General features: G+C 47.7%; 1 protein-coding gene and 1 pseudogene across 1 annotated transcript; both read right to left on the bottom strand.

Annotated features, from left to right (window-relative positions):
* Window positions 1-1,165: 1,165 nt before the first annotated feature.
* On the bottom strand, window positions 1,166-13,246 carry FBXW10B (F-box and WD repeat domain containing 10B). The gene is given in 13 exon segments (XM_069798901.1): window positions 1,166-2,268; window positions 3,795-3,985; window positions 4,980-5,177; window positions 6,069-6,227; window positions 6,963-7,105; window positions 8,051-8,199; window positions 8,744-8,865; window positions 10,453-10,656; window positions 11,110-11,251; window positions 11,783-11,894; window positions 12,874-13,001; window positions 13,103-13,216; window positions 13,219-13,246. Coding segments are annotated over 13 exon segments (2,553 nt in total). The 3' UTR covers window positions 1,166-1,405.
* Window positions 13,247-18,765: 5,519 nt separating this feature from the next.
* Window positions 18,766-24,449, bottom strand: LOC104320371 (cytochrome P450 2C5-like; annotated as a pseudogene).
* Between the last annotated feature and the right edge of the window lie 1,655 nt (window positions 24,450-26,104).

The following is a 26,104-nucleotide window of genomic DNA, read 5'->3' as shown; positions in this document are numbered from 1 at the left end:
TTTCTTGTGAGAAAGTGCCATCCCGTGGCGAAGTGTGAAATCCTTGCTGCTTCGTGTCTGAAAACTAACGTCAGGCAAAGCCACCTCAGGCAACTATAATCCCTGTATCATAGCACAGATGTGCTGCAGCAAGGCCAATTGCCAACCTCCCATCCTCACTCATCCCCAGACTGCACGGCCTTTTGGCACTAAATCTGAACTACAGCAGTCCAGCTCCCACATCATTAGTTTCTGGCTTCCTCAGTTTTACATGGACACTTAGTTTTTATTACACCTGTTCATTATCATTCTTTGGGGGACAACTATTGTTATTTTTCACTGTTAGCAAGGTCTGGCTTAATCACGGGGTTTGGAAGTTGAAGATGACATTAAAATAAACAAACCAAAACTAATCATCACCCTACTGTATGGAGAGTTTCACAGACTTTCATCTCAAACCAAAACTACTACTGGAAGGACCCTTGACATGACCATGGGCAGGAATGTCCCGCCTCAAGCCTCTAATGCAAGAAAATAATGGAGATGTTTCTCGTACACCACCCAGATACTCAAAGTTGGACAATTAGACAGGTTTTTGCTTTCCCAACTCAAGCCAACTTAGGTCCTGAGAGTTAATGGAAATCAAGCACATTTAGGCGTTTTATCCACAAAAACAGAGAAATAGAAACCACTACCTTTATTTTTTATTTAATACAAATTAAATTTTAAGCTGCTTTCCAGCTGGGTAGCCCCAGCATGTCCTGGTGCCTGGGGCTGTTCCTCCCCAGAGGCAGGACTTGGCCCTTCCCCTTGCTGAACTTCATGAGGTCTCTCTCAGCCCATTTCTCCAGCCTGTCCAGGTCCCTCTGGATGGCAGCACGACCCTCTGGTGCACCAGCCACTGCTCCCAGTTTGGTGTCCTCTGCCAACTTGCTGAGGGTGCACCCTGCCCCATCATCCACGTCATTAATGAAGGTGTTAATCAGGATCAGACCCAGTGTTGACCTATGGGTACATCACTAGTTACTGGCCTCCAGCTAGACTTCATGCCACTGATGGCCACCCTCTGGGCTCCACTGCTCAGCCAGTTTTTGGTCCACACTTCTTCGGCTTACTCTAATCAATGCACACAAACTCTAATAAGATTTTTTTTTTTATTAATCACACACAGTTGAGCCATATGTTGAACTATATTAGCATCAAACAGTGCTGTATCTGTAGTAACAGCAGGTCCAGCAAGATAAATCCAGGAGAGGTCTCAGTCCATTCACTGCCTTGAGAAACAGCAGAATACACCAATAATATCTCTCAGAAAAACTTACAGTGGAGATGTCTTTTATACTTAGAAACCATGGGAATCTTGACATGGCAGACTCAGCTGGACACTGGAATCCTCGGATACTGGTTGTTGGGCTAAGGGGTTACCTCAGATAAATGTATTAAGCCCAAGTTCAGGAGCAGCTATTTTCCCCTCCTCAGTAAAAGAGTCTATAGGTAGGCCTTTAATTTTCCTTAACCAGGCCTTCTTGCATGCTCTTTGCTGATCTTCCATGAGCTTTGTCTGGTGTGCCTGATACTGAGCTATGGTAGCTGCCTCATACGCCTCCTTCTGTTTTCCTGTCAGAAGCCTGAACCCATTGTCACTCTGGGAAGGATCTGCAGCATATGGACAAAAGGGATTTTTTCTCCTGGAAATCACTTCATTTTTCATTTGTGCAATCACACATGTTGATTTGATCAGTTCAGAAGAAGCTGTAAAGGAGTCAATAAGCTGAACCCCATCTTCAGGGAGAGGAATGACTTTACCGTGACGACTGTGAGCTTTCTCTTCTCCCAGCAAACCACAAGTCTTGGGACGTACAACAGAGGGAGCAGGGATGGAGGAATTCACAGTGGGTCCATGCAAAGAGTTTTTCAGCTTGAGCTGCAGCATTTTGGTTTCAAAAGGTATAGAAATTCTTTTCATAGTCAGAGAATCGCTGTGCAGTCTCACACGTTGGAGCTGGACTGTCTGATCCTTTTTGTGTTGCAGAGGTGTTTTGTATATTTGTACCTTTTCAGGGCAGTGTTGCCGATGTTCCCATGGAGGTTCCCATGCTTCCCTGACTTTTGCAGTGTGCTTAACAGTGGAGCTGACTGGGGCTGCCTTGCAGACGTTCTGCAGCATGCTGACGGTTAAGAGGAGCTTGTCAGGGGTCATTGGACAACTTGGACCTCTTCTCTTTTCATGCTGCAAAGTGTCACGATGTGCAGATGCATAGAGAGAAGGGCCATGTTCAGATTTGCCATCTGTTTCCAAAAATAAAATACAGCTGAAGTCGAGGATAGTTTTTGTGATCATTGTTGGCAGGCTAGTACTCTGAGTAAGACCAAGGATGGGTGCTGGATTGACAGGCATATGGACAGTCCGAGTTTATCTACAGAACAGGCAGCATGGGAAGCTACAAGCCAATGGTGCCCATTTCAGTTTGCTCATCCTCGGCCTCACTAGTGATGCTGCCAACATCAGAGGTAACTGTCTCTTGGTTGCCTGAGAAGTGTTCTTGCCATAGCCTGTGCAGGTCAGACTAAAGTCAGATTCTGTAACATACATTGTATTTGTGTGTGGATGGCTTGGTTTCTCAAAGGAAGGAGGTTCCCCACCACCTCTTCCCATGCACCCCTTTCTTGTCCTACAGTTCATGCGTTGGGAAAAGACTTCAAGACAAGTCAGTTCCTGGTAGAAATTTTTGAAGTAGCCAACACCCGAGAACCACTTCGAACCATTACTGCTCAGAGCTGCATTTGAATTGGAAATCACAAGACATGCTTCATAGCCTAGCTTTGCTGCCTCAAGGGACATAGGGAGTGACCTGTGCTGTATGACAAACATCAAGATGGACTGCGTGATTATGACCTTGACTAAGAACTAGGTGGGGATTATGATATAGACCGTGTAAGACGCTCAGTCCCATGGCCTTGCCATAGCGATTAATTTGTCACTTTGTAATGTCATGCCATTCGCGTATCATTGCTTTGCAGTACAATTCTGTTTTTCCAGACTGGTTAACTGAAACTTCCGCCCTCTAGAAATGTATTTCAGCGAACATTAAGTTACAGTGCAGAAAGGCAGAATACAGCAAACTAATGAAAATTACTGCTTGTTCCTCATTCACAGAATTTAGAACTGTTTAATCTGCACATAACATATGACCCTGCATCTTAGTTACAAACAGTAGGACTTTGGGGTTAGACACTTTCAATCGGTACAGCTCTTCTGAAGTAAGATGTCAGAGTATGTCTTAAGCTTCAAGATCCCAACAGATTCTGAATATAAAACCTGAGAAAAACTAACTTAAGGAGGCAAATGCCAAATGGCCACAGAGCATCTTTGTGATCTCAGTACTATCTCATTTTCAAGTTTCAGGTTGCCATGTCTTTGCTGGCTGAGACAATTCACATATAATTTTTTTAAAACTATTTTCTGAGCTACTGCTATTGATTAAATACCAAGTACTTGAATAAATTTTGTGCAGAATTCTCCTACACCTGATAAAGAAATAAAAAATAGAATAAGGGTACAATAAAGAAACCTAGATACCAGAGAACTAAGCCTTATAGCTAGAGCTGACCACTTGTCCTGTTTATTTGATTGATCTAAAGCAGCTTCTGTAGCCATCACAGGCTCTGCAAGTGATCTATTTTACCACTGCAAACCTTTCATCCAGAATGGGCCTGGCTTCTAGAGATCCTTACCTTTTGTTTAATCCATTCATTTATCTTTCATGCACTTGTTTGAAGAATTACTGTCCTACCTAGCTGCAAAGAGTCCTTACCAGTATGTGCCAGGATTCTTGCAGAATGTGCTTTTGCTGACTTTCCTGAGGCAAAGGCACAGGGCTGTGTGGTGCTGGGAATGAAAAGATTTTTCTGCTGCTCTGCCTGGATGCGAAAAGCCTTTTCAATCTTGAGAAAATGCTGCTGCTGCTGGCAAGCTGCTGATTTCCTCAGTTCATAGCAGAGAGCTAGAAAACAGAAGAATAAGTCATCTCTAAACTTTGCTGCTGTTAAACTTTTTTTTTTTAATTAAATAAAATCTTCATCACTGACGGGATTACAAGTCTTTGGTTACTGTTTTGGCTCTTATCGCAGTTTCTAAAGGTCTAGGTATTCGAAATAATAAAAAAATATTTGATTAGCAGAAAACCTCACAGAATTCAAAGATGAAAGCAAATGTTGATTTTTTAAAAAAATATTATGTATACACAACCCATACTTTTTTTGCCACTAAAATGAAAATATAGTGCACTCCCCGTTTGTTTCCCATTTCTACAAATTGTACGTCTTTCACCAAGTAGAGCTGCATCAAGGAGTTTAGCATCTGATATCCTTAAAAGCTTGAAAACTTTCTTAGCCCATCAGTTTATCTGCAGTATACATTTTGATTGTAGAGCTGGAAGAGTTGTGATACATAGTGTATTAAATAACTCTGATTTAAAAAAAAATAACATCACCGTGCTACAATTTAATAGTGCCTGTTTATGTGCAGTTGCATTTCCCGGTGATGGCAGATCCTGAATGCAGGTGTCCTATAACTTTCTAGAGTATTTTAAAATAAATAATTCAAGCACTGAATCAGCAACATGTTTCCATGCACGCCAGCTGTAAGAATGAATAATACTACTGATTTCTCTATTACTCAGTTGGAAAATGACAGTGCCTGTTTTGACAAACCTGTTGAATTTATACCAAACCTTTCTGAAAAGGTACAAAGGTTTTACAAAAGCCTAAAAATGACAGAACCATTGAAATGCAACAGCATTTACCAGACTGCCCTTTAAAAAAAGCAGGGAGTCTGTATATTGATTAGGATGAAGGCAGTGGGTACTTGAAATTATTTCTAGGTCATTTTAGAAAATGCCAGCGTATTGCCGAGGCTGTACGTAATACTTTGAGATGCTCCACAGCTTTTTGGTGACCGGCAGCAGATCCAGCAAGGCAGCATGAGCTGGTCAGCATCTTGTGTCTCCAGAGCAAGCTGATGCAGCTGGCTGAGGTCGTGGCGTTTTGGTCGCTGAAGGTGAAGCCGTGTCCTACTGGAAGTCCCCTTGTGCTGTTTTTTCTTCCCCACCTTCTCTCTGTCAGCATCTAAGGTATAGTCCCACCTGACATCCTCAAACTGGAACATCAACAGACTAGTTGGCGAATTGATCACCATCCTGGAGATGGGAAGGTAAAGCTGATAAAAGCACAAATAACAATAACACAGCAGTTACTACCTAAGGGGCCCATTTGCTTCTGTGCAGTACAAAACTGGAGCTTCAGCAGATCTGAGATAACCATCACTTGTTTAAGGAAGCGGTAGCAATTAGTCCCATCAGTCAGACTCTGTACATTTTAATTCATACTTTGTATGAGCTCTGTGGGGCTCTTTTCATTCAGCTCTGTGGCAAAATTAGTTTTAAAACTAATTAGGATGAAAATTGCCAACAGTGGACTGAGCTAGATCAGTGCAATGCCAAAAGAAACTGGAGATACCATATTATTAGGGACATTTAAACCTAAATCGGAGGGGTGTACCAGGTCTGGTTGAGATGGAGTTACTTTTCTTCATAGCAGCCCAAATATTGCTGTGTTTTAGAGTTGTGAACAAAACAGCATTGGTAACACACCAGTGTTTTAGCTATTGCTTACACAGAAGCTGGGAACTACCTTTAGTTTAGAGGTACAGAAGTGAATGAACCTGGAAAGATTTTTCATTATTGGCTTTTATAAAGAGAGAGTAGATCAGGGAACAGGCAAAGATTTTGTCAGGCCTCGGCTTGATTCTCCAACCTCTTAAGAAATTTGGGTTCTGATTTCAGCTTTACAGTTGGATCTGTACCTTAAGTTGTATAGAAACAGGAAATTGTACATTGCTGAATGGACTAGAAAAATCTCTTTTCAGCCATTGTTAACAAAACCAGATTATTAAAGCAGTCAATAAGCAGTAGAGCCCTTTAAAACTTATCTGTGAGAAGGATGGTAAAAGGAAAAATACACAATTCCTTAAATTACCATGTAATCTACCTAATTTGGTTCAGAGACTGATGGCAGCTGTTGTCACCAACCTGTTTCCTGCAACATAGAAAGAAGATATCGGGTCCCCTCTGCTGCTGGCCATCAACACTTTCAGGCAGCTTCCAGTCAAGTAGTTAAATATGCGAATCTTTCCATCAGCACAGCTGCTGATGACCCTGAGATAGAGGAACTCCAGAGACAGAACTTCCCTGAAAACACAGCACGTAAGTGTTGGTACATTCACCATGCTTTCACATGGAGACATGATCAACTACCTCTTTTGTCTTGGAGGAGATGCAAAGGTCTGCCTCCACCAAGAGGCTAAACAGAGGGGGTGATCAAGATATTTAAAATGTCTAATAGTGAAATCCTTTGTAATGACTCCATATCCAAACTAACCAACCAACCCACCCAGTGCATCCTCACAGCAACCAGTACAGTTATGGTCATCTGCTGCATTTTAAATTTAATTTTTATGTCTAGGAAAGTAAATGAAAAAAATATGATGTTACAGTTTTCACGGTTCTAATATACAATTAAAGTATTAGAAAATGGCATAACATACAGTTGGTAGGGTTCAGCATGTAACTCAGCCCCCTCCAACATAGACAGTGTCTATTCTTGACCAGGTAGTGTGATACCCTGTTGCATACAGGTTGGGATCCTTGAAATATTGGACTATGCGCTGTCAGTCTTAAGTTATCCCTGTTTGTGAACAAGTGGTTGCGTATTTGCATTTTAGGTTGTTCTAGGTCTTAACTGACAAACACTGGTTGCAACCACGTAGTGCCTGACACTGTTTTTAAGATGAAGATTGTTGAAAGTGAGGATGTTTCAAATACTAGGACTGATAATTAAGGCATTTTCTGTTCCTATAAGGGAGACATTTTCTTTACAGATTTAGTGGACTGTTGAATACAACTTGAAACACATCCAATTCCTACTTAGGGTGGCGGAAAGCTATTAGGCATCTTTTAAGGTTTCCCAACATGCTCCATCCCAGGACATATCCATCGGTGCTTCCTGTGACTAGGTGCCACTGATCAAAGGACAAGCACTTAACTGGGCCTTGGTGCCCCTCTAATGTCTGCAAAGTAAAAGAAATAGGTACAACACTGTCAGCAATCTGGATGGAGATACGTCAAGATATCTTATGGCATTCACAATACCAGCCTTACGTACTATATTGTAGTTTTATCAGGTGTTATTATAATATACGAATACACCCTGTGGATTACCGTGTTAGTTTTATAGTTGCTGATGAGAAATATTCTGGGCATGTTGCTGCTGATGAGCTACTAGCGTGGAATTAACATCCATTTTCCATCCTTATTACATGCACCAAATAGATGTTACTGCACGAAGATGTTTGTGATCTAGTGAATGATCGCCCAGGAGAGAAGAGAGTGGACTGCCCTGACTATAGTGGAAGGGGCAATTGCAAACTTAGCTCAGCTGGAAGAGGGATAGCTTGCATTGGAGGCGCATCTCAATTTGCAACTCTCTTCCCCACAGGTAGAAAGAGCTTCACTCCTCTCAGAGATGTGGACTAATACTAATTCTGGACACCTGCTAAGGTAATTACCAGAGTCTGGCCTCAATCTTTATGTTGCAGAGCAGCTATCCAGCTGTTCCAGCTTTATAAACTGGTTCTGAGAGCAAGGTTCATGTTTTGGGCTAACCCATGATACATCTGACCCAGAGAGCTGTTAGTCAAGCCCTCCCACCCTCTTCCCAGGTTCTGAATATTTCTACAGGAGAAGAGATGAATGTATCTACAGAGAACAAGTAATGATGGGGGCTAAGCAAAGCAAGTCAAAGCCTGGGTTAAAATTGACAGTTGTTTGCAAGTCAGTTTTTATACTATTTCCTCACCAATAAATCTGCAGTTTATCAGTTTAAATGGCTTTTGGTTTTGTTTTTTTTGATTTTTTTTTTTTTAAACAAAGTCTTTGGCATAAGCAAAAAGCTCTAAAACTGGCACAGATTTTTTTGACAATTTAGCACAAAATTATCCTCCTAAGAAACTTACTTTGATCAGAGTGCCCGTATCAGCACACCAGACTTTCACCAGCCCTCGGTCACACCCACTGACAACATGGGTGCCATCCATTTTAACTACGCAAACAGCACTGTTGTGTTTCAGAGTCTTGAGACATTTCCCACTCTCCAGGTTCCACACTGTTAGGGGCAAAGGGGAGAAATATTAAATATGTATGCCCCAACAACAAATTTTTCTGATTTAATTAAAAAAGACTATTGGAATTATAGTTGTGCCTTGTACCTGCAGCTCTGCATGGAGCAGGTGTTGGCTTAAAGAGTGTAATTGCATGGCAAAATTTTTAAATGTGAGGTCCAGAAAATGTCACATCCTTTTCATCCTTATTCTATAAGCTAACAAGCAAATCTCTGGCAAAGCTGGAAGTTGATACGACTCTCCCAAGACTTGGTCTAGCCCTATAGCCACAAAGCCATTGAAAATAAATAAAAGCAGAAATAATGAGAATTTATTCAATGACACAATCAGAGCCCTTGCGTGTGCATGTGTCAGCTTAGGCTGTTCTGGAAGCAAAAGTATGAGACACTAAAATTCACCTTCCAATTTATAGACTTAGTTTGCTGCTCACACACTGCCTGTGTCACACTCATCACAACTCCCACATACTCTCCCCATTGCTCACTACTGTTTGCCTTTGGCTGGGAAGCTGCTGGTCTTGGCTCTCACCTTTCACCATCCCATCTCTGGCTCCTGACACAAGCTGCTCTTCATGTAAATCCAAGCAGGTGATTGTCCCACAGTGACCATTAAAGATTTTCGTACAAGCACCACTGTATATATTCCAGCATCTACAAAGGACCGACCAAAAAGGGAATACTGATTAACTTAATTGATGGCTTATTCATCTTATTTGTTATTTCCTACTTAATGGGCCCAGCTCTTCTCCCATACACACTGGGTTAAAATGAGGAGTCATTCCACTAAGGTGTCAGAGGACTTGGAATGATGAAGTCAGGCTTAGTATTAAATTTTTACCCATATACTTTGTTCTGCCTCCAAACTGCCTGGAAACATGTGGCTAGATTTCACCTTTGGCATGGTTACCTTCAGTTGACCTTAAAATGTAGAGCTTTACAAGATAAGGTTGTTTCTTTACTGGCTGGTGCCAACATGATTTCTTTTGACTTTATCTAGAGAACTCAAGCCTGCACTTAAAAAACCAGCCCTTTTGGAGCAGGGAAGACAGAGCCTGAATCCATGTAAACTCTTTCCCCTTTTGTTAAATGCTGCCTTTGATGAAGTTGTGCAATGGCCGTGCCAGAACCAGACAATCTGCTGCTCAGCTTTTCACCCCTGTCCTGCTTTTGGCTGGGATAGAGTTAATTGTCTTCCTAGCAGCTGGTATAGTGTTATGTTTTGGGTTCCGTATGAGAAGAATGTTGATAACACACTGATGTTTTCAGTTGTTGCTAAGTAGTGTTTAGACTAAGTAAGTCAAGGATTTTTCAGCTTCTCATGCCCAGCCAGCAAAAGGCTGGAGGGACATAAGAATTTGGGAGGGGACACAGCCGGGGCAGCTGACCCAAACTGGCCAAAGGGATATTCCATACCATGAGACGTCATGCCCAGTATATAAACTGGGGGGAGCAGGGCTAGGGGGGTGGCTCAGGATCTAACTGGGCATTGGTCGGCGAGTGGTGAGCAATTGTGTTGTGCATCACTTCTTTTGTATATTCCAATCCTTTTATTATTATTGTAATTTTATTATTGTTATTATTATAATTATTAGTTTCTTCCTTTCAGTTCTACTAAACTGTTCTTATCACAACCTAGGAGTTTTACCTTTTTCTCTTTCCCCCGCTTCTCTCCTGGGTTGGGGAGGGAGTGAGTGAGTGGCTGCGTGGTCCTTAGTTACTGGCTGGGGTTAAACCATGACAACCCCTTATCATGATACTCTTGGGATTTAGTGATAAATGTGAGAGCTGATCATCTCCACCCCTTGTTTCAGGGTGCGGTACCTGGAAAGGAGCAGCTGTACAGCAGGTACCAGGGTGTTGGGCCTTCTCAGCACAACAGGCCTTCTAAAATGTCACAGAGAAACCCAGCCTCCCTGAACTTGATGCTAACATTAGCAAGGCCAGAATCTCACTGCAAGTGCTTATTTGAAACATATCTGGTGTTTTAAGATACTTTATGAAAACCTGTGCATCACTGTATCTTTGTATTTTATCACTCAGTACTGGGTGAAACTGGGAAACATAAGCTATCCTATGTGAGTGGGGGATGTGTTCCCTTATTTACTGTCCTTTCTTCATTACTCTAATGAAAGTGGTGGAAGGAGGATTCTTAAAGATTGGAGTGGAAGGATTAAAGTTTCATTTTTCCTAGATTTGCTGGGGGCTGGTATCCCATGGCTCAGTCCCAGCACTGCTCACCTGATGCTGAGATCGAAGCTTGCGCTGAGAACGAACCCTTTCTTCTCATTGAGGAAGAGTGCTTTAATGCTCCCAGCATGGCCAGAGAGGAGAGGTGGCACTTCTTTCATTTCTGACATACCAAGAAGCCTCACTTTTCGGTCTGCAGAGCCAATGGCTACCAAGTTCCCACCACTGTAATGGATTGTTCTGCTTTGGTCTGATCTGGACAAGAAACAGTGACTGAGATGAGCTTTAGCCAGCTAACAAGGTATAAGAGGTCTAAGACTGTGACAGACATTGCTCCAATGTTTAATGGTCCTCACTGAGCAACCTGAAGGGCAATACTCTTAAGCAGGTGAATCCTTTGCAGGGCAACACAACCAAGGTCCCTAGTTCTGCATACCCAAGTTTGTATCCGGAAGGTAAGCTTAATGAGGGGAAAGGGCTCTTCCTGGCCCCATATCCCTTGTGGTACACTGTGGATCACTAACCCGTATGTCTTTAAAAAATAGCTTATCTTGGTATCCTTATAAAAAACTGGATTTGACACTGAGGATTTCTTAACACTGATGCCGAGAGACCCTTCTCCAGCCATACATTCTCACACAAGGATCGCAGGGAACGGACATGTTTTCAGAAGCCACTGTTGGCCCTGTAGCCGGGCAGTCTACTCACTGGTCCATGAGGACACGAATATTGTAGGAGCCACAGAAGACATTTCTCTCTTCCAGCTGGATTGTGTCAGTTTTCAGATCATGATAGGCTGCCTGCAGATTGTCTTCCTCCTCCTGATGCAAAGAAAAATAGGGAGAAGTAACTCAGGGAGGGAGGAATGCAGCATTAATCCATAGTATTAAACATATCAGCTTGGTCCCCACTATAGCAATGAGACCAACAGGGACAGAAAGTGTTGGTAAGGAACACCTAGAGTGCAGGAACTTCCTGGTTAGTGCAGAAACAGGGGTTGTTTCTATGCTGCGTTCCCCGGCAAAAATGGAAGACCTGACAGCTGCACCCTTTATTCTTTGGGTAAAAGGCCGTGTCCTTGTGATGCTGCACAACCTTGCCACCACCCCCGGCCTCAAGGCTACACATGTGACTGGGGGACGCATTAGGACAAGGCAGGAGTTCAGGGGTGCAGGCTCCCTCCCATGCAAGAAGGTGCTGAGCAAACACTGGTTCTTATGAACTGCTCACGATGGTGCAAGGCAGAAGTAGAAGTGGGAGAAGAGCAAAGCAACTCGGAATTCACTATCCTGTCTTCCAAGACCATGTCCTCCTTCCTCCCCAAATACTGAAATGCAGGATCCATGGAAGGCAAGCAACTTCCAATATACCTTTGTTTTACTTCCCCAGTTGTGGCGTTCCATTTCGATGACATCACCCTCTTCGTTTAACTGCGGAACTGTCACATCAACTGTTTTAGCATAGTTTGAAACTGCTCCTCTAGGGCACAACCCCTGGAATAAACCAGTAGAGGCAACACAGTCACTGCAGAGCCCAGGCACACAAAAGATGCTGCTCATGTGCTGATGCTTTAGAATCCATGGGATGCTGAAGTTACATGCAAAGCTGAGCTGCACACACTGGCTTGTTGTTATTGTTTAAGAGACCTGGCTTGTATTTACCACTTTGATGGTATAAGATTTAACTTCTTGTGAGAAATAATTGCTTTTTATTTTTTTCCAAACTCCAGTCTTAAGCTTTAATAAGCTGCAAAATTTCAAAGCGCATCTCATCTTTGGTGAGCACTCAGTTGATTCAGAATCCAAACCCAGTGAGGTGAGAGGCTCTCAAAACATCTTCGATATTTAAGATTCATTCTTTATGTGTGAAACCTTCCATTAAGCCTTCTTTGAATGCTAGCACAGAGCTCAGATTTCTACGCTCTTTTCACAAATCAAAGCAAAGACTCCTAACTATCTCTTTGCGGATTTACCTTTACACTTAGCATGGTGCATGGCAGGTCTGTACTAACCAGGACAATCCTTTCGTAGAAGTTCTGCTTTACTGTGTCCCAACCACCAGCTCTGGCTTCTCATGAAGAAACCTAGCATTTCCATCTTCCTATGTGGAACAAATAAAGCTCTTTTTTGAGCTGCCTCAGGGAGCCACTGTAGCTCTGCCCAATTTCCACTAGCTCCTGGGAGTCCAGTATTTGCATTTGTGACCAAACTCTGCTTTCCTGATTACAAGAATGTTTTGATCCATTTTTAGAGATACAGACCCTTTAGAGGTCAGTAAAAGCTATTCTGTTGTGCTTACTTTTGACAGTATGAACATCTAACTTGGCTTAGCTCTGCAGGTGGAGGAAGAAGGAACAGGGCGAAGTTGGGAGGTAGCCTGTAGTAAAAGCATCTCCACTAACGGCTTGGGCAGTAGCAGAAAGACACCCTCTTTTTAAAGTGCGTAATAATAGCAGAACCCCAGGCATCATACCTGCAAATACAAGATCTTCTCCTGTACTATGCTTTGACACACACGTTCCTTCTTGACTTCTTTGGCCAGAAAATCCCAGCATCTACTCACAGCAGCACATGCACTGAGGGATTTTTGATCCAAAAGCCCTGAGAAATTAAAGGGACAGATTGGCTTACCCCTCTCCACACTAGAGACCATTCATTACCCTTAGGGGAAACCACCCTTGGAAAAATCAGAGCAGCTTTACCCAGGATGTAGATGGACAGGTGAGGTGGCAGGCAGCGAATGAAGTCCTTGGACTGGTTGGCATTAGAGGGTGACTGGGGAGATGCAGGAGCCACAGTGACATCTTGATCAGCTAAGGACATAATAGGTGAGTTGTCCTCTGCATCAGGACCCTCCTGGATGAGGCACTCAGTGTTTCGGGGCCAGAAGCACATTGCTGGTCGTTGACCACCTAGAAGACAGGGGAATTTACAGTCTTGTGAGTGCTTGAGCTTTGGTGGCCATTAACAGTTCTGTTGTTAGTAATGTACTGCAAGAGATCTTAATCCGACTCTTCTGCTAATCCCTTTGGTGCTGTACCATTCAAAGGAAAATGCTGAAAACACGCAGGGTCTTGCAGTACAGTTCACACCAGTGGGGTTTGAGGGCAGAGAATGACAGCTCTTCCCACTCACCACTGCCCTGAAGGGTAGCGAGGACTCTTCATGGCTGGAAAAAATCAGGTGATCAGAGGGGCCACAGGAGACCTTGGTGACAGTGAGCTTGGTGGGGACACAGTGTGACAGTTTTCTCTTTACAACACAAGGTGCTTTACCTCCTCCACCTCTATCTACAGCAGTCACCAGCATGGGAGGGTGACTGTCCCAAACTCTAAAGGGGAATACAAAAACAACCTCATGCCAAGGACATAGCACTTCTGTCCTGAAAAGAGTGAAAAATATTCTCTTCCTTTAGCCATTAGATTTTCTTCAGTAAAAATATGACTTGGGTTATGACATTGTGGAAGGAAAAGAAAGGGGGACAAATTTCTGTTGTCCCTGAGATAACAAATGGGTAAACACACCTAATGCCCTTCTCACGTTAGTTGTTTTTGCTGGTGTCCACATACACCTCTAGCATCTTTGCCAAACTTCAGTCCCCCCCAGTGTAAGGCTTTCCTTCCTTTTAGGCACAACACCAGCCACAGCGTTACATTTTGGAATTCAGGTTGTGCTGGTGGAAGACCTTACACCTGGCAGAACAACATCTCAATCAGCAGAAGGGAAGACACTGTCTTTCATCTCTTCACTAAGAGCATACTGTCAGCACCTTGGCAAATTTGGGAAGTGACTCAGAGCGAAGATAGGCATCTGTTGAATGGCATCACCTCCTCTCGCATGGCACTTTGAACTTTCCAGCTAGCTATTGCCATGGTCTGCCATGCTTTTTTCCAAAATGACCCAGAACAGAACTGTACCTTGGCAGTGCCAGTTGTTAGTGTCCTGGTATGAAACACCATTGATTTTTCCCCTCCCAGTATTAAATACTCAGGTAGTGGTACCCATCATACTAAGCTGGCCAGTTCTTGCAAATGAGGTTTTACTTTTAAGAGCTGCAGAAGAAGTGCTAACAGACCATAGTGGAAATTGAATCCGGGCACTGGGCTGAGGACAGTTGTCTTCCTTGAAGGTGCTTTGGGATTCAGCAAATGATCCATGTACATCTTCATGTGGAAGAATTAAGCAAAGAGTCAAACCTTGAGAGTAGGCATCTTGGAGCTGAATTAGGGGATTACAGAAGTTAAAATAGTATATTAAGTATCTAATAAATAAATAATGCTATATTATTTATTCTGTCCCTTCCAGCTATGCAGAATTAGTCCCTTCAGTGCTTTCTTTAGTATGGTTTTCATTACTTAAAACATTCAATTCACAACCACGCCTCCAGAGATGTGTTGCCCAGGATTCATGAGGAAGTTTTTTTCATTACATTGTTGTCAACTATGCTCCATTATAAGCTATATTCCTCTTCCCTTTAACGATCACCTCATTTACAGGGTTACTGCACACTGGCGCAGGCATACAGGCTGGCACTGAGGCAGAGCCAGCCCTAGGAGGCTGATGCTGGGTCAGGATAAAGCTCCTAGCTCTGAGTCCCACTGGCCCCATCTCCTGCTGCCAGGAACACCGCGTTCCCTCCATGACTTGTGCTTGCCCCTGGCTTTGCCCACTCATTTCCTACAGCTGGAAGGATCAGAGACCTAAACGATATCAGATTTGCAGTATGAACGAGAAGGTTAATAGCATAAGGCAAATAAAGCTACAATTAACAGTTATGTCGGTTGGGCAGTTTCTTTTAGCAGTTACCCTTTGTACTGCCCCCATGGGGAGTTTTGCCACATGCAATAAAATACCTGCTAAGGAGGGGAACAGCCAGAGCAGCAGCAGCATGAACGGCCAGCCTGCTGCAGGTGACCGAAAGGAACCTGGGTAATGTTATCTCCATCTGAGCATCACCCCTGGACCACAGGGCTCATACCCAAGAGGTGGCTCTGACACAGCCTGGGCATCTCCCCCGACTGTGGGCTGGCCCAGAGCATGACCTGAGAAAGCTCAGGGGCAGATCTTGATCTCCAGGACAAACAGAGGGTGACTGCAGCCCTCCACACTCCCCGAAGCACAGGAGATACCTCCCGAACAGCTGATAATCCCAGCCCTACCACTCTGCAAACAAAAGCTCATTCCCTGGAGAAGGAAGAACACCGGCAAAGGCTGTGTGCTGGTCCTCTCTGCCACCAGCCCCGCAGGGAAGGCCTCTGTTAAAAGCCACGCACCCTGGTCCTGGGTGACACCGTCCTGCCCGGTGCACAGACCAGTTACCGTCACTTTGTGTTCAACTCGGCCACTTTGCAAGTCTCAGCTGGGAGAAACCGAGAGGATTTTTGGAGCTCAGGGGAATCCGGCACAGCCCCACCAAGGCAATACCTGCCTTTCCCATGCTGATAACCTCAAAAGGCACTAAAGGGAAAACCACCACGGCACCAGCCCCCCCAAACCCCGCCGGCCTGCCTGCCCTAGGTGCGAGGGTTTGGGTCCCCCGCTTTCTGCCTGATAAGCAGTCCATGAAGCATCACCTGAAGATCTGTTCCGTGTCCCAGCATCCCCACTCCCGGGCTCAGACAAGACCATTTATCCCCCGCCACCGGCCCCGGGGATGCTGCCGGGGATGCCGGAGCCCCGGCCCCGCCGTTCGGTACCGCCCGCCCATCCCCGCCGCGTCGCGGCTGCTAGGAGACAGCCGCTACCGTATTGCTGCTAATAGCCGCCCCTCCCGCCCGCAAAGAGTCGCTAAACGGCACCCGGCGGGTTTCGGGGTGCCCGGGCAGCGAGGATGGGGAACCCGCAGGCAGGGCAGGGGTCCCGCAGAGTCCCCGGAGCACAAGTCAGCCTGGAAAGCAAAGCAAAGGGATGGAAAAAGTCCCGGGGAAGTGGGAGAGCAGTCGGTCTTCGGACATCACGGCGTTTGGGTTTTTAGACACAGAAACCAATAAATGTTAAGCCGGACAGCGCTGATGCAGGGGGTGTTTGGGAAGAGATTGTGCAAAGGTGCTTCACAATCAGCTTGCTTCAGTCTAACACACATTTTTTTACTTAGTTTCAAGTCCCAAGCTTCCCCAGGCTGAAAAAACAGAACTCATTTAGTCATCTAATGAGTCAAAAATGCATGTAGAGTAAGAGTAAAGGCTGGTTCATCCATCATTTGGGAGAAGGTAGGAGGATTAACTAGGTCATTAAAAAAAAAAAAAACAAAAAACCAAAACCCACGCACACACAAACTTTTGACAAGAAGAAAGAGCATTGCAGAACAGCAGAACGGGCAGGCAGCAACAAACTCATACCCCCTCATCCCTTACACAGACAGGCACAAATGCATTAGCACAGCAGGGCCACGTACCTGGGTCTTGCTCTGTGTATGGCAGGTTTGGGGCTCTCACTGTGCCGGTTTGGGTCTTTCACTTGTAGAAGGAGTGGAAAAGACAGCGCTGGATGGGAACACAACACTCTCTGCCCTGCAGAGATTTCAGTGCTGCCGGTGCAGTGATTTCAAGTTTGGTGCATGCAAAACAAACATGCTGTGCAAAGCTGGCAGCCCTACGGGCTCGGGCACACAAGCCGCCATCCCACACACACCCCCATGCAGGATTTTAACACAACTCTTTGGCAGAAGGAGCAGTGAAAAGCAGGGCTCTAGCCTCAGCCATTCTTCTCCACAGGGTTGTTTTCCTACCACAAAGAGCTACCTACAGCAAATTCACCCCTATTCATCAGTTCCAAACCCAGCTACAGGCTGCCTCTGTATGCTTCCTTGTTTAATTAAATCAAACTTGGAGTTCCCCTCTGCAGAGATCACAACCCCTCCCAGAGATGCATTTCACCACCTATGCACAGAAATGCTCCTCTCACAATGGTATCTAGGAAACAATCTTTACTTGCAAAATGGTCCATTTGGGGTGGCAGCACCCACCATCGAGAAACTGCTGGCCCAGGGTGAAAGAAGTCTCCAGCATCCCCCATCTCACCTACCTGCAGGAGGGCACAGGCACCTCTCCCCAGGGCAGGCTCCCTGCAATCCCCCTCTCCATGCCTGCAGGGATGTGCAAGCATCCCAGCAAGCCAACACCCACCAAAACCAGCCCCGAGATCCCCCATATAACCCCAATTGCCTCCCTGCCCTCCAGTCCCAGGCTTCAGAGAGACCCCAAGCCCCGCTCCTGAGACGATACCCTCTGCAACAAGCCTGACACCCTGGCCAGAGGGAACAGGAGGGCTGGGAGCACGTCCCACACCACCAGCTCCTCTCACATAACCCCCCGAGTTACTTTACCAGCTGCACATAAGTACACAGAGCTGAACCAACACCTGAGGGTATTTGCTAGAGGTAAATATTGACATGGAGCACAGCACAGCCTAGCAGCTGAGATAGCAAGCTGAATACTTTTATTTTTTTATCTCTGTTCTCCCACGTAGTCTTCCTAAGCTACAGCTCTTCTGTGCTGCAACTCAGCCCTTTTATTGGAAACCTGTGCTCCTTCTCCAGCTGGAACAATTTTGCTGGAGCTCAGGTGGTTCTGCCTATCCCTGATGCAGGCAGGGCTGCCTGCCTGGGGAGCCCTCCCCACGGTCAGAACCATGGGGATTAGTGTTTTGAAGCAAGCAATAAATTCCTGAGATGTGTAAGATTCATTTGAGGATTAAAGCTGTGGAGGCAAATCAGCTAAAACAAACTGAATGTTTTCCTGGCTCAATCTGTCCTGGGACACACAAAAACCTGGGAAAGATGAAGACACCCCAGGAACAGACATGGAGCTGAAGTCCCATATCTGGGAGGTTTGCACTGGGAAGCACTGGATGCAATGGGAAACACACTGGTTTTCCAAGACCTGGAGACACATTCAGCTGCCTGCTGGTGGAAGGAGGAGCCCAAGCCATCACTGAGGCTGGGCAGGGTGGGCATGTGTCTGGGTCATTTTTCCCTTGCACAGGTATTTAAAGAAAAAAACCTTTTTTTTAAAGTCCCAATATTTTGGAATAAAGGCTGGAGCATACCTGGGGGCTAGCAAGTAAATTCCTCTTCATGCAGGGGTGGTTAAAGCAGCGCAAGCACAGAAGGCATACTGAGCACCCTGAGAAGGAAGCAGTGACTTTGGTGGCAAAATACTTCTCGCTTCCCAAGCACAGCACCCCTCTCCTATAGCACATTTCCCCCCGCGCATCATTTTCTAACATTTTGATGGCCTAAAGGTTGTTCACAAAGTCTTCATCCCTGTGCAATGGGATGCAGGGATGGGAGTGAGCGTGACTTGCAGTCGCAGACTTTCTGTAATGCTGGAGGGTCCAGAGAGGGGGCAAAGCAGGGAAGCAGAAGTATTAGGCGCTTGTCACCTTGGTTGTTGTGGCTGGCTCGCACACCACCTGTGAAGGGCAGGGAAGCCTGAGCATCACCGCCCTTACATCAAGAGGCACTGTGAATGTCCTTATAAACACCAGCATCCAGTTACGACAGTTATTTTTATTGCAGAAGCACTCTTAATCTCTCACCAAATGAGAGGGTGCCCAGCTCAGCTGGGGGAGCAGCCCTGCCACATGGAGCTAGAGGCTCAATCAGAGCCGATAGGTACGGGAGGAGGAAAACCAGTACTGTCTTCTTCATGTTACTGGGATGTGGAAGGGAAGGGTTGGGAGCAGGTTGCCCATGGAGCTGGTGGCAGAGATGTGTGGCAGCTCTCTGAGGAGTTCAAAGTGACCCTCCTGCTTGGTGGCTGCTGCTGTAGCATTCATGGTTGCATGGCTTGCTCTGACTTCAGAAGAAATGAAGGCACCTGGAAGACCCCTTCCTTCTGCCCGCGGCTTTCAGCTTAAGAGGACACCCGGCGTCAAATAGTGAAGAACTTGCCCGGTATTGCCCCCTTCTCTGTCTCAAGCCATAGGGAGAGTAAATCCATCTCGTAGTCAATGGCAAGCTGGAAGGTGAAGCTCTGCAGCAGTGTGGTGAGGAAAAGGAAGAGCTCGATGCGGGCCAGTGCCTCTCCTGGGCACATCCACTTCCCTGGGGGAACAGAAAGCCGAGGGTGAGCACTGGGCTGATGGCTTCATCCAGCATTTGAGGGAAAAAACAGCATAAAAGGAAAGCGAGAAAGCTCATATTAAGGTATAACTTTGGTGCCAACTGATATTCATGCTGGTGGACCCTGGAGCAGAGCCACTGCAGGCAGGGTGCAGGCAAAGGCGGCGTGCGGGGCTGAGCACTGACCTGCCGAGAAAGCCAGGAAGGATTCGCGCTTCCTGAACTTGCCCTTCTCATCCAAGAAGTGGCCTGGGTTGACTTCTTTGGGGTTCTCCCGCTGGGTTGGATCCGTATGCACAGAATAAAATACCGGAATAACAGTTGTGCCCTGCGGGAGAGGGATGGGGCAGGGGAGGAAGGAGGGACATCAGTACGACGACACAGGGCTCTGCTGAGATGGATTAGGAGTGAGGAACGTCTGAGGAGCACGGTGGGGAGGCTGGGTGCACACCCCGATGCCCACCCAGATGCCTGTGGGGAGGCAGCCCGGAGCAATGGTTCTGTGTCAGGCAGGGACAACTAACACGGGGCTCCACTGTCCCCATGGTCCTGCCGGTCTCTGCGCAGCTCATGAGACAGAAATTATTGAGTTATTCCCATTGATTTATGTTAAAACCCCTCTCGCTGCACAAAGTCCAAAGGAGGGAGGTGTTCCTTCAAGGTGGGTGCTGTACAAAATGCTTGCGGTCAAACCGGGATGGGTGGCTGTCCCCAGATCTGCCGAGGGGCGGGGGCTGGCTTGGTCCCGTACCAGGATGAGCTCAGGCTCCCAGCCCCAGCAACCCTGCACATGTTCCTGGGGGAAAGAGGTGTTTTCCAGAACAGGCAAGGGACATGGGTGTGTGGGCAGAACTGGCAGCAGCGTTCACCTCCCTCTACTCCTCTGCTAAAAGGTTTATCGCCATCTCCTCCCATTGAGGATTGGGAAAGGCCTGGGACCTTCAGGAGTGAGCAAACAGTCCGGGGACAAAGGCAAATCTCATTCAAGCCCCTCTGCCACCCCTCCCCTCAGGGACACAGAGGCTTCAGGGTCACAACTTCTACCTTGGGGATGGTGTGGCCCCTGAACACGATGTCCTGCGCCGTCATCCATGGGAAGTTCTCCATGTGGGTCCTGCAGAAGCGCTGCAGCTTGTGGATCACCGCGTTGGTGTACGGCATCCTCAGCTTGTCCTCCGACCTGGGAGCGCAGCCAGTGCCCACCACCGCATCAATCTCCTCTTGGACCTTGGCTGGGAAAAGGCAGGTGTGGAGCTGCAGTGCTTGCTGTGCAAAATGCCCCCTAATTTCTTACTGGCCTCCATGGGCACCTACCCTAGAGCCAAAGGATGATCTAGCAGAGAGGGAGCAACCCAGCACAACCTCTTGTAGAGACCAGAAACAGGGTCTCTGTCCGCATACCTCCCCAAATCAGGCAGGTTCAAAGCATCTCTCATAGGCCAGTCTGGGGCCATCTGCACAGGCAGGGATGGAGAAAAGGGAGCAGGTAACTGGATCTCTCTGGCCTGTGTGAATCTGTGTCTAATGGCTCTCACCCTTGGGTGCCCTATGCAGGATGATTTTGGTCTCCTGCAAACAGGCCCTCCAGGACTGGGACTGTCTGTCTGCACCTTTGCTGCACCATGACCTCCTCAGGCACAGGAAGCAGTCGCATTTTGCTGCCCTTACCTTGAATATGGGGGTATTTTGCCAAGATCAAGAGAAAGAAGACCAGGACGTTGCTAGTAGTCACTGTTCCGGCACCAAAGAGGTCGAATACTGACATGACCAAGTCTTCATTGCTGTACATGTTCTCCAGGCTGCTCTTCTCCTGCAAGGATGCAGTGGGGAGGGGATTCAGTATTGTCTGAGTGCTTTTCCAGGCTGCAGCCAGGTCTGGGGACCACACGTATCCCATGAGGCTGTTGTGTGCCCTCTGCCTGCCGCAGGGGCCAGGGTGGACAGGACCCATGTCACCTTTGAGTTTTGCTAGTAGTTCCACCGAGTGCTGGGCCTCCTGCTGCACCCGCTGCGACATGCAGTTCTTTCCCATCCCGAAGTCCCGCAGGGTGCTGAGCGTGAACCTCCACAGCTCCTGCCACTTCTTCTCATTGCTGGAGACAAAACCTGGAGGGAGGCAGTGGAGACCACTCACCTGCCCACCCTGCCGCTCCTCCCCAGGAACAGGGACCCTGCTCTGAGCCCAGCTGAGGAGCAATAAGGCAATAAGCCAGGGAATGATCCTGGTGTGCGCACAGTGTCCTTGAAAGGCTGAGGATCTTTACAGAAACTCAGAACAAAGCTGGAACTGACTAACTGGAATTAATACTTTCCTTGGACAAGAGGTTTAATAGTTGGAGGGACTTGCAGAGTGGGAAATGGGTGTGTGAGGTCTTGGGTGTTGAGTCCTTCACTGAACTCGAGCATGACCAGCTGCAGTTGGGAACTTTCTGCTCACCCAGAGAGCAATAGTGTCTAGAAGAAATCCAGACACCTACCGTAGTCTTTTGACAGCTGCACCAGAAGGGGTATTTCAGGTCTCCCTCCAAACTCCTCGGAGTGGCCCAGCAGAGCATCCTTCACCACCTCATACCTACAGAGCACCACCACCGGCTTCAGCCCCAGTCAGACGGTGAAGATGGGCCATACCTGCTGCCGAGCTGGGGGAAGGATGGGAAAGCTGTGAGGAATGAGGGTCCCACACCCCAGCCGTTCATTTAATTTTAAATTAGGTCTCGTGGCCACAGTGCTGGTGAGTGCACAGGCAGGGAGGGGAAATGCCTCCCTCGAAGCCGGCGTCCTTGCCCTGCTCCCATCCCAGCCCTCTCTCTGGGGGGTTTCTGATCCCAATGCCACTTTGGGTGTTCAAAGCATGTGGGGGGTTGACCCTGGCTAGATGCCAGGTGCCTGCCAAAGCCATTCTATCACTGCCCTGCCTCAGCTGGACAGGGGAGAGAAAATATAACAAAGGGCTCATGGGTCAAGATAAGGACAGGGGGAGATCACTCAACCAATTACCGTCACGGGCAAAACAGGCTCAACTTGGGAAAATTAACTTAATTTATTACCAATCAACCAGAGTAGGGTAATAAGAAATAAAACCAAATCTCAAAACACCTTCCCTCCCCCCCTCCCTTCTTCCTGGGCACAGTTTCACTGCCGGATTCTCTACCTACCCCCTGCAGCGGCACAGGGGGACGGGGAATGGGGGTTATGGTCAGTTCATCACACGTTGTCTCTGCCACTTCATCCTCTTCAGGGGGAGGACTCATCACACTCTTCCCCTGCTCCGGCGTGGGGTCCCTCCCACAGGAGACAGTCCTTCACTAACTTCTCCAACATGGGTCCTTCCCACGGGCTGCAGTTCTTCCCGAACTGCTCCAGCGTGGGTCCCTTCCACGGGCTGCAGTCCTTCAGGCACAGACTGCTCCAGCGTGGGTCCCCCACGGGGTCACAAGTCCTGCCAGAAAACCTGCTCCAGCGTGGGCTCCTCTCTCCACAGATCCACAGGTCCTGCCAGGAGCCTGCTCCAGCGCAGGGTTCCCATGGGGTCACAGCCTCCTTTGGGAATCCACCTGCTCCAGCGTGGGGTCCTCCATGGGCTGCAGGTGGAGATCCACTCCACCGTGGACCTCCGCTCCACCGTGGACCTCCATGGGCTGAAGGGGGACAGCCTGCCTCACCATGGTCTTCCCCATGGGCTGCAGAGGGATCTCTGCTCTGGCGCCTGAAGCATCTCCTCCCCCTCCTTCTTCACTGACCTGGGGGTCTGCAGGGTTGTCTCTCTTACATGTTCTCACTCCTCTCTCTGGCTGCCATTTCTGTCTGTCCCAGCAACTTTTTTTTCCTTCTTAAATATGTTCTGCCAGAGGCACTACCACTATTGCTGATGGGCTCGGCCTTGGCCGGTGGTGGGTCCATCTTAGAGCCGGCTGGTATTGGCTCTGTTGGACACAGGGGAACCTTCTAGAAGCTTCTTACAGAAGCCACCCCTGTAACCCCTCCCGCTACCAAAATCTTGCCACTTAAACCCAATATAGCCTGCCTGCATGTCTGCCTTCACTTAAACCATGCTGCTCTTTCCTACATGCACCTCTGCAGTGTCTTCTCTTCTCTGGGAAGCAGCTCTGGATGGCAGCAGTGCTGCAGCCTGGAGAGGGGTTACTGTCACTGCCATGGGTCCATTACAGGAGAAGAAAGACTTCAAAAACAGCATTGATTACGCTACCAGTAGCAGGGGTTTAGGCAATTCTGGCAGAGCAAAAGAAAAGGGAGGGGAAAAAGAGAAAAGAAAGGTAGGAAAAGAGCCACCTGCACTATTCCCCTTTTATTTTGACATGGGACATTCATGCTTTCTCTCCTGCCAGGGCTGGGAGTGGGTCTGGCGCCGCCAGCTCCTCTCTTACCTTCTCGTAGGTCCTGTAGAGGGGCAGGACGTCCTTTTGCCATAGGTTGCCCAGAATGGGCCATGAGGCTGGTCCAGGCGGCAGCTGGCTTCTCTTCTTATTGCTTCTCCAGACCAGGAACCACAGGATGGAGAGGAGGAAGAGGTTAACAAGCACCCCAGCAGGTCCAGGATCCATTCTCGCCCATGCTGCCTAGCAGGGAAAAGAAATCAAGAATTTCCTCCTCCAGGGAGAAAATCACAACTGAACAGTGAGCAGAGAGGAGCCGAAACGTGCTGCCTCTGCCCTTCCTTGTGCTTTATATAGGCAGAGCCCTTCCTACATCCCCAGGGTCATCCCCTGTGTCCCTCGCAATCCCCAGGCGGTCAGTGACACAAACACTGGTTTCTCCCAGCCAAGCACACACCTGGCCACAGCGTGTTGTAACACGGCTCTCAAAGGGCTGACATAGGGTGCTGGAAGCATTGCAAACCCCCACAGGCATGCTGGGGGAGACAGCGGCTCTCCCCTCCCTACGTTGCTAAGTTACTTTTTGCTCGGTGCTCCCTTTCGGTGGTATGTGATGGAAGAAGTTGTCACCATCCTGGCAAAACCTCGCATGTCACCGTCAGGTCATTGCTTGTTTTGTTGTTCCCTTGCTTACCAGTGCAGTGACCCAGGAGGGAACATTCTTGTAAACAGAAACTGAGGGAGCCTGGGAGTGGGGCATGTGCGGCTGGTCAGGTACCTGTTGGGTGATCAAACTCCTTTCTGATGGAAAATGGATCAGAAAATAGGAAACCCACATTTTTTTTTCTGAAATAATTTGGTGTTCTGCTTGGGTTTTGAAGGAACGTCAACCCAAGGTGTTGTGGTTGTTGCAGGTGGGGGGTTAACTCTTCCCTGGGCTCCTCCAGCCTCTTCAGGGCTCCTCTGATGTTTTTGAGCATCTCGCTCTGAGCACCAGTACATCTGGCTGCACGTGAGCACATCTGGCACTGCCTCAGCCACCACGCCTCTGGTCAAGAGCGCTCGCAGCCCTTGGCTGAGCGAGCTGGTCCCAAGCCAGTTCCCAGCAAAGGATGTGATTTCTCCTGGAGGAGAGGGCTGGAGGAAAAGAGAGAAGAGGTTTGATTTCATGCTAGTCCCTGCAGTGGAAGGAGACCCTCAGCAGAGGGCATTAAATGGTATTTGCTGAGAGGAGCCTGAATTATAACGCCCACCCAGAGCAGAGCATCTCCCAGCATCCAGCCGCAGGATGAATGGCTGGGAGCCAGGATTGCGTTTGGGCAGGGCTGATAGAAACAGCCAGGACCTCTGCACTTGCACCCTTTTTTGGCCACATAGTAGGGCAGTTCACAGGTGTCGGGCCAGGGATGCTCAGCACTGCCAGCCAGGCTTGTCCCAGCCAGGCTCTGGGGGTTGCTTTCCTGTGGCCACGGTGCAATTCCTTACGCATACGCACCAAATCTCTCTCAAATCACCAAAAAGTGACTGGCAATGAACCTCCTGCAGCCCTGGGACTGCTCTGTTTCAATATTTTTACTTTTTTCCCCCATGCCCCATGCTGCTGGGGGCCGGAGGGGGCTCCTGCCTTGACCAACACTGCAAATGCACTCAGCAAAAGGGGTTTTGGGGGGAAAGGGTCATGGCAGCTGGATGGGCAGCCCCGCAGCAGTGCCACGAGCCCCGTAGCTGGGACCCACTGGGGCTGAGGCCAGGAGGCTGCTGTGACTCACTTGTTTACCCTGTCCCATCCCATCCCATCCCGTCCTTGCTCTTCCCACGGTCTGCTCTGAATTCTTGGCTTGGGTGCTTGCAAGTGGGGAACTTTGCTTGGGGAGGTGATGTAGTGACTGGGATTTTGGCAGGGGGGGGAACAGCCTCTCAGTGACTGACACCGTTCTTTTCCATGGCAGCCAAACAATACAAAGGAATCACTCAAACAACAGGAAAAGAAACAGCCGTGGGGATTAATTTGAGCTGCAAAGTTTAAATCCGATGGAAAATTCCCTCCTCTGCGGGCGAGCTCAGGCAAAGCCTGTGGCCACCTGCCTGGACACCAATAGCATTTCAGTGCAACACTCATTTCTACAGAAGTTTTTTTGAAAGGTGAATGTCTCCAATGCAACAAAAAAGCATTATTATATCACATTTTATTAACAAAATAGAGAAAACAAACTAATCACCCTGGAATTTGTGAGTCCAGATCACCAGACAAGAAGTTTAACAAGAAATAACTCCCAGGATGATGAAATTTTGCGTTTGTATTCTTG

The sequence above is a fragment of the Haliaeetus albicilla genome, chromosome 12 (assembly GCF_947461875.1).
Source record: "Haliaeetus albicilla chromosome 12, bHalAlb1.1, whole genome shotgun sequence".
Taxonomy (NCBI): Eukaryota; Metazoa; Chordata; class Aves; order Accipitriformes; family Accipitridae; genus Haliaeetus; species Haliaeetus albicilla.
This window is presented reverse-complemented; position numbering and strand designations above follow the sequence as displayed.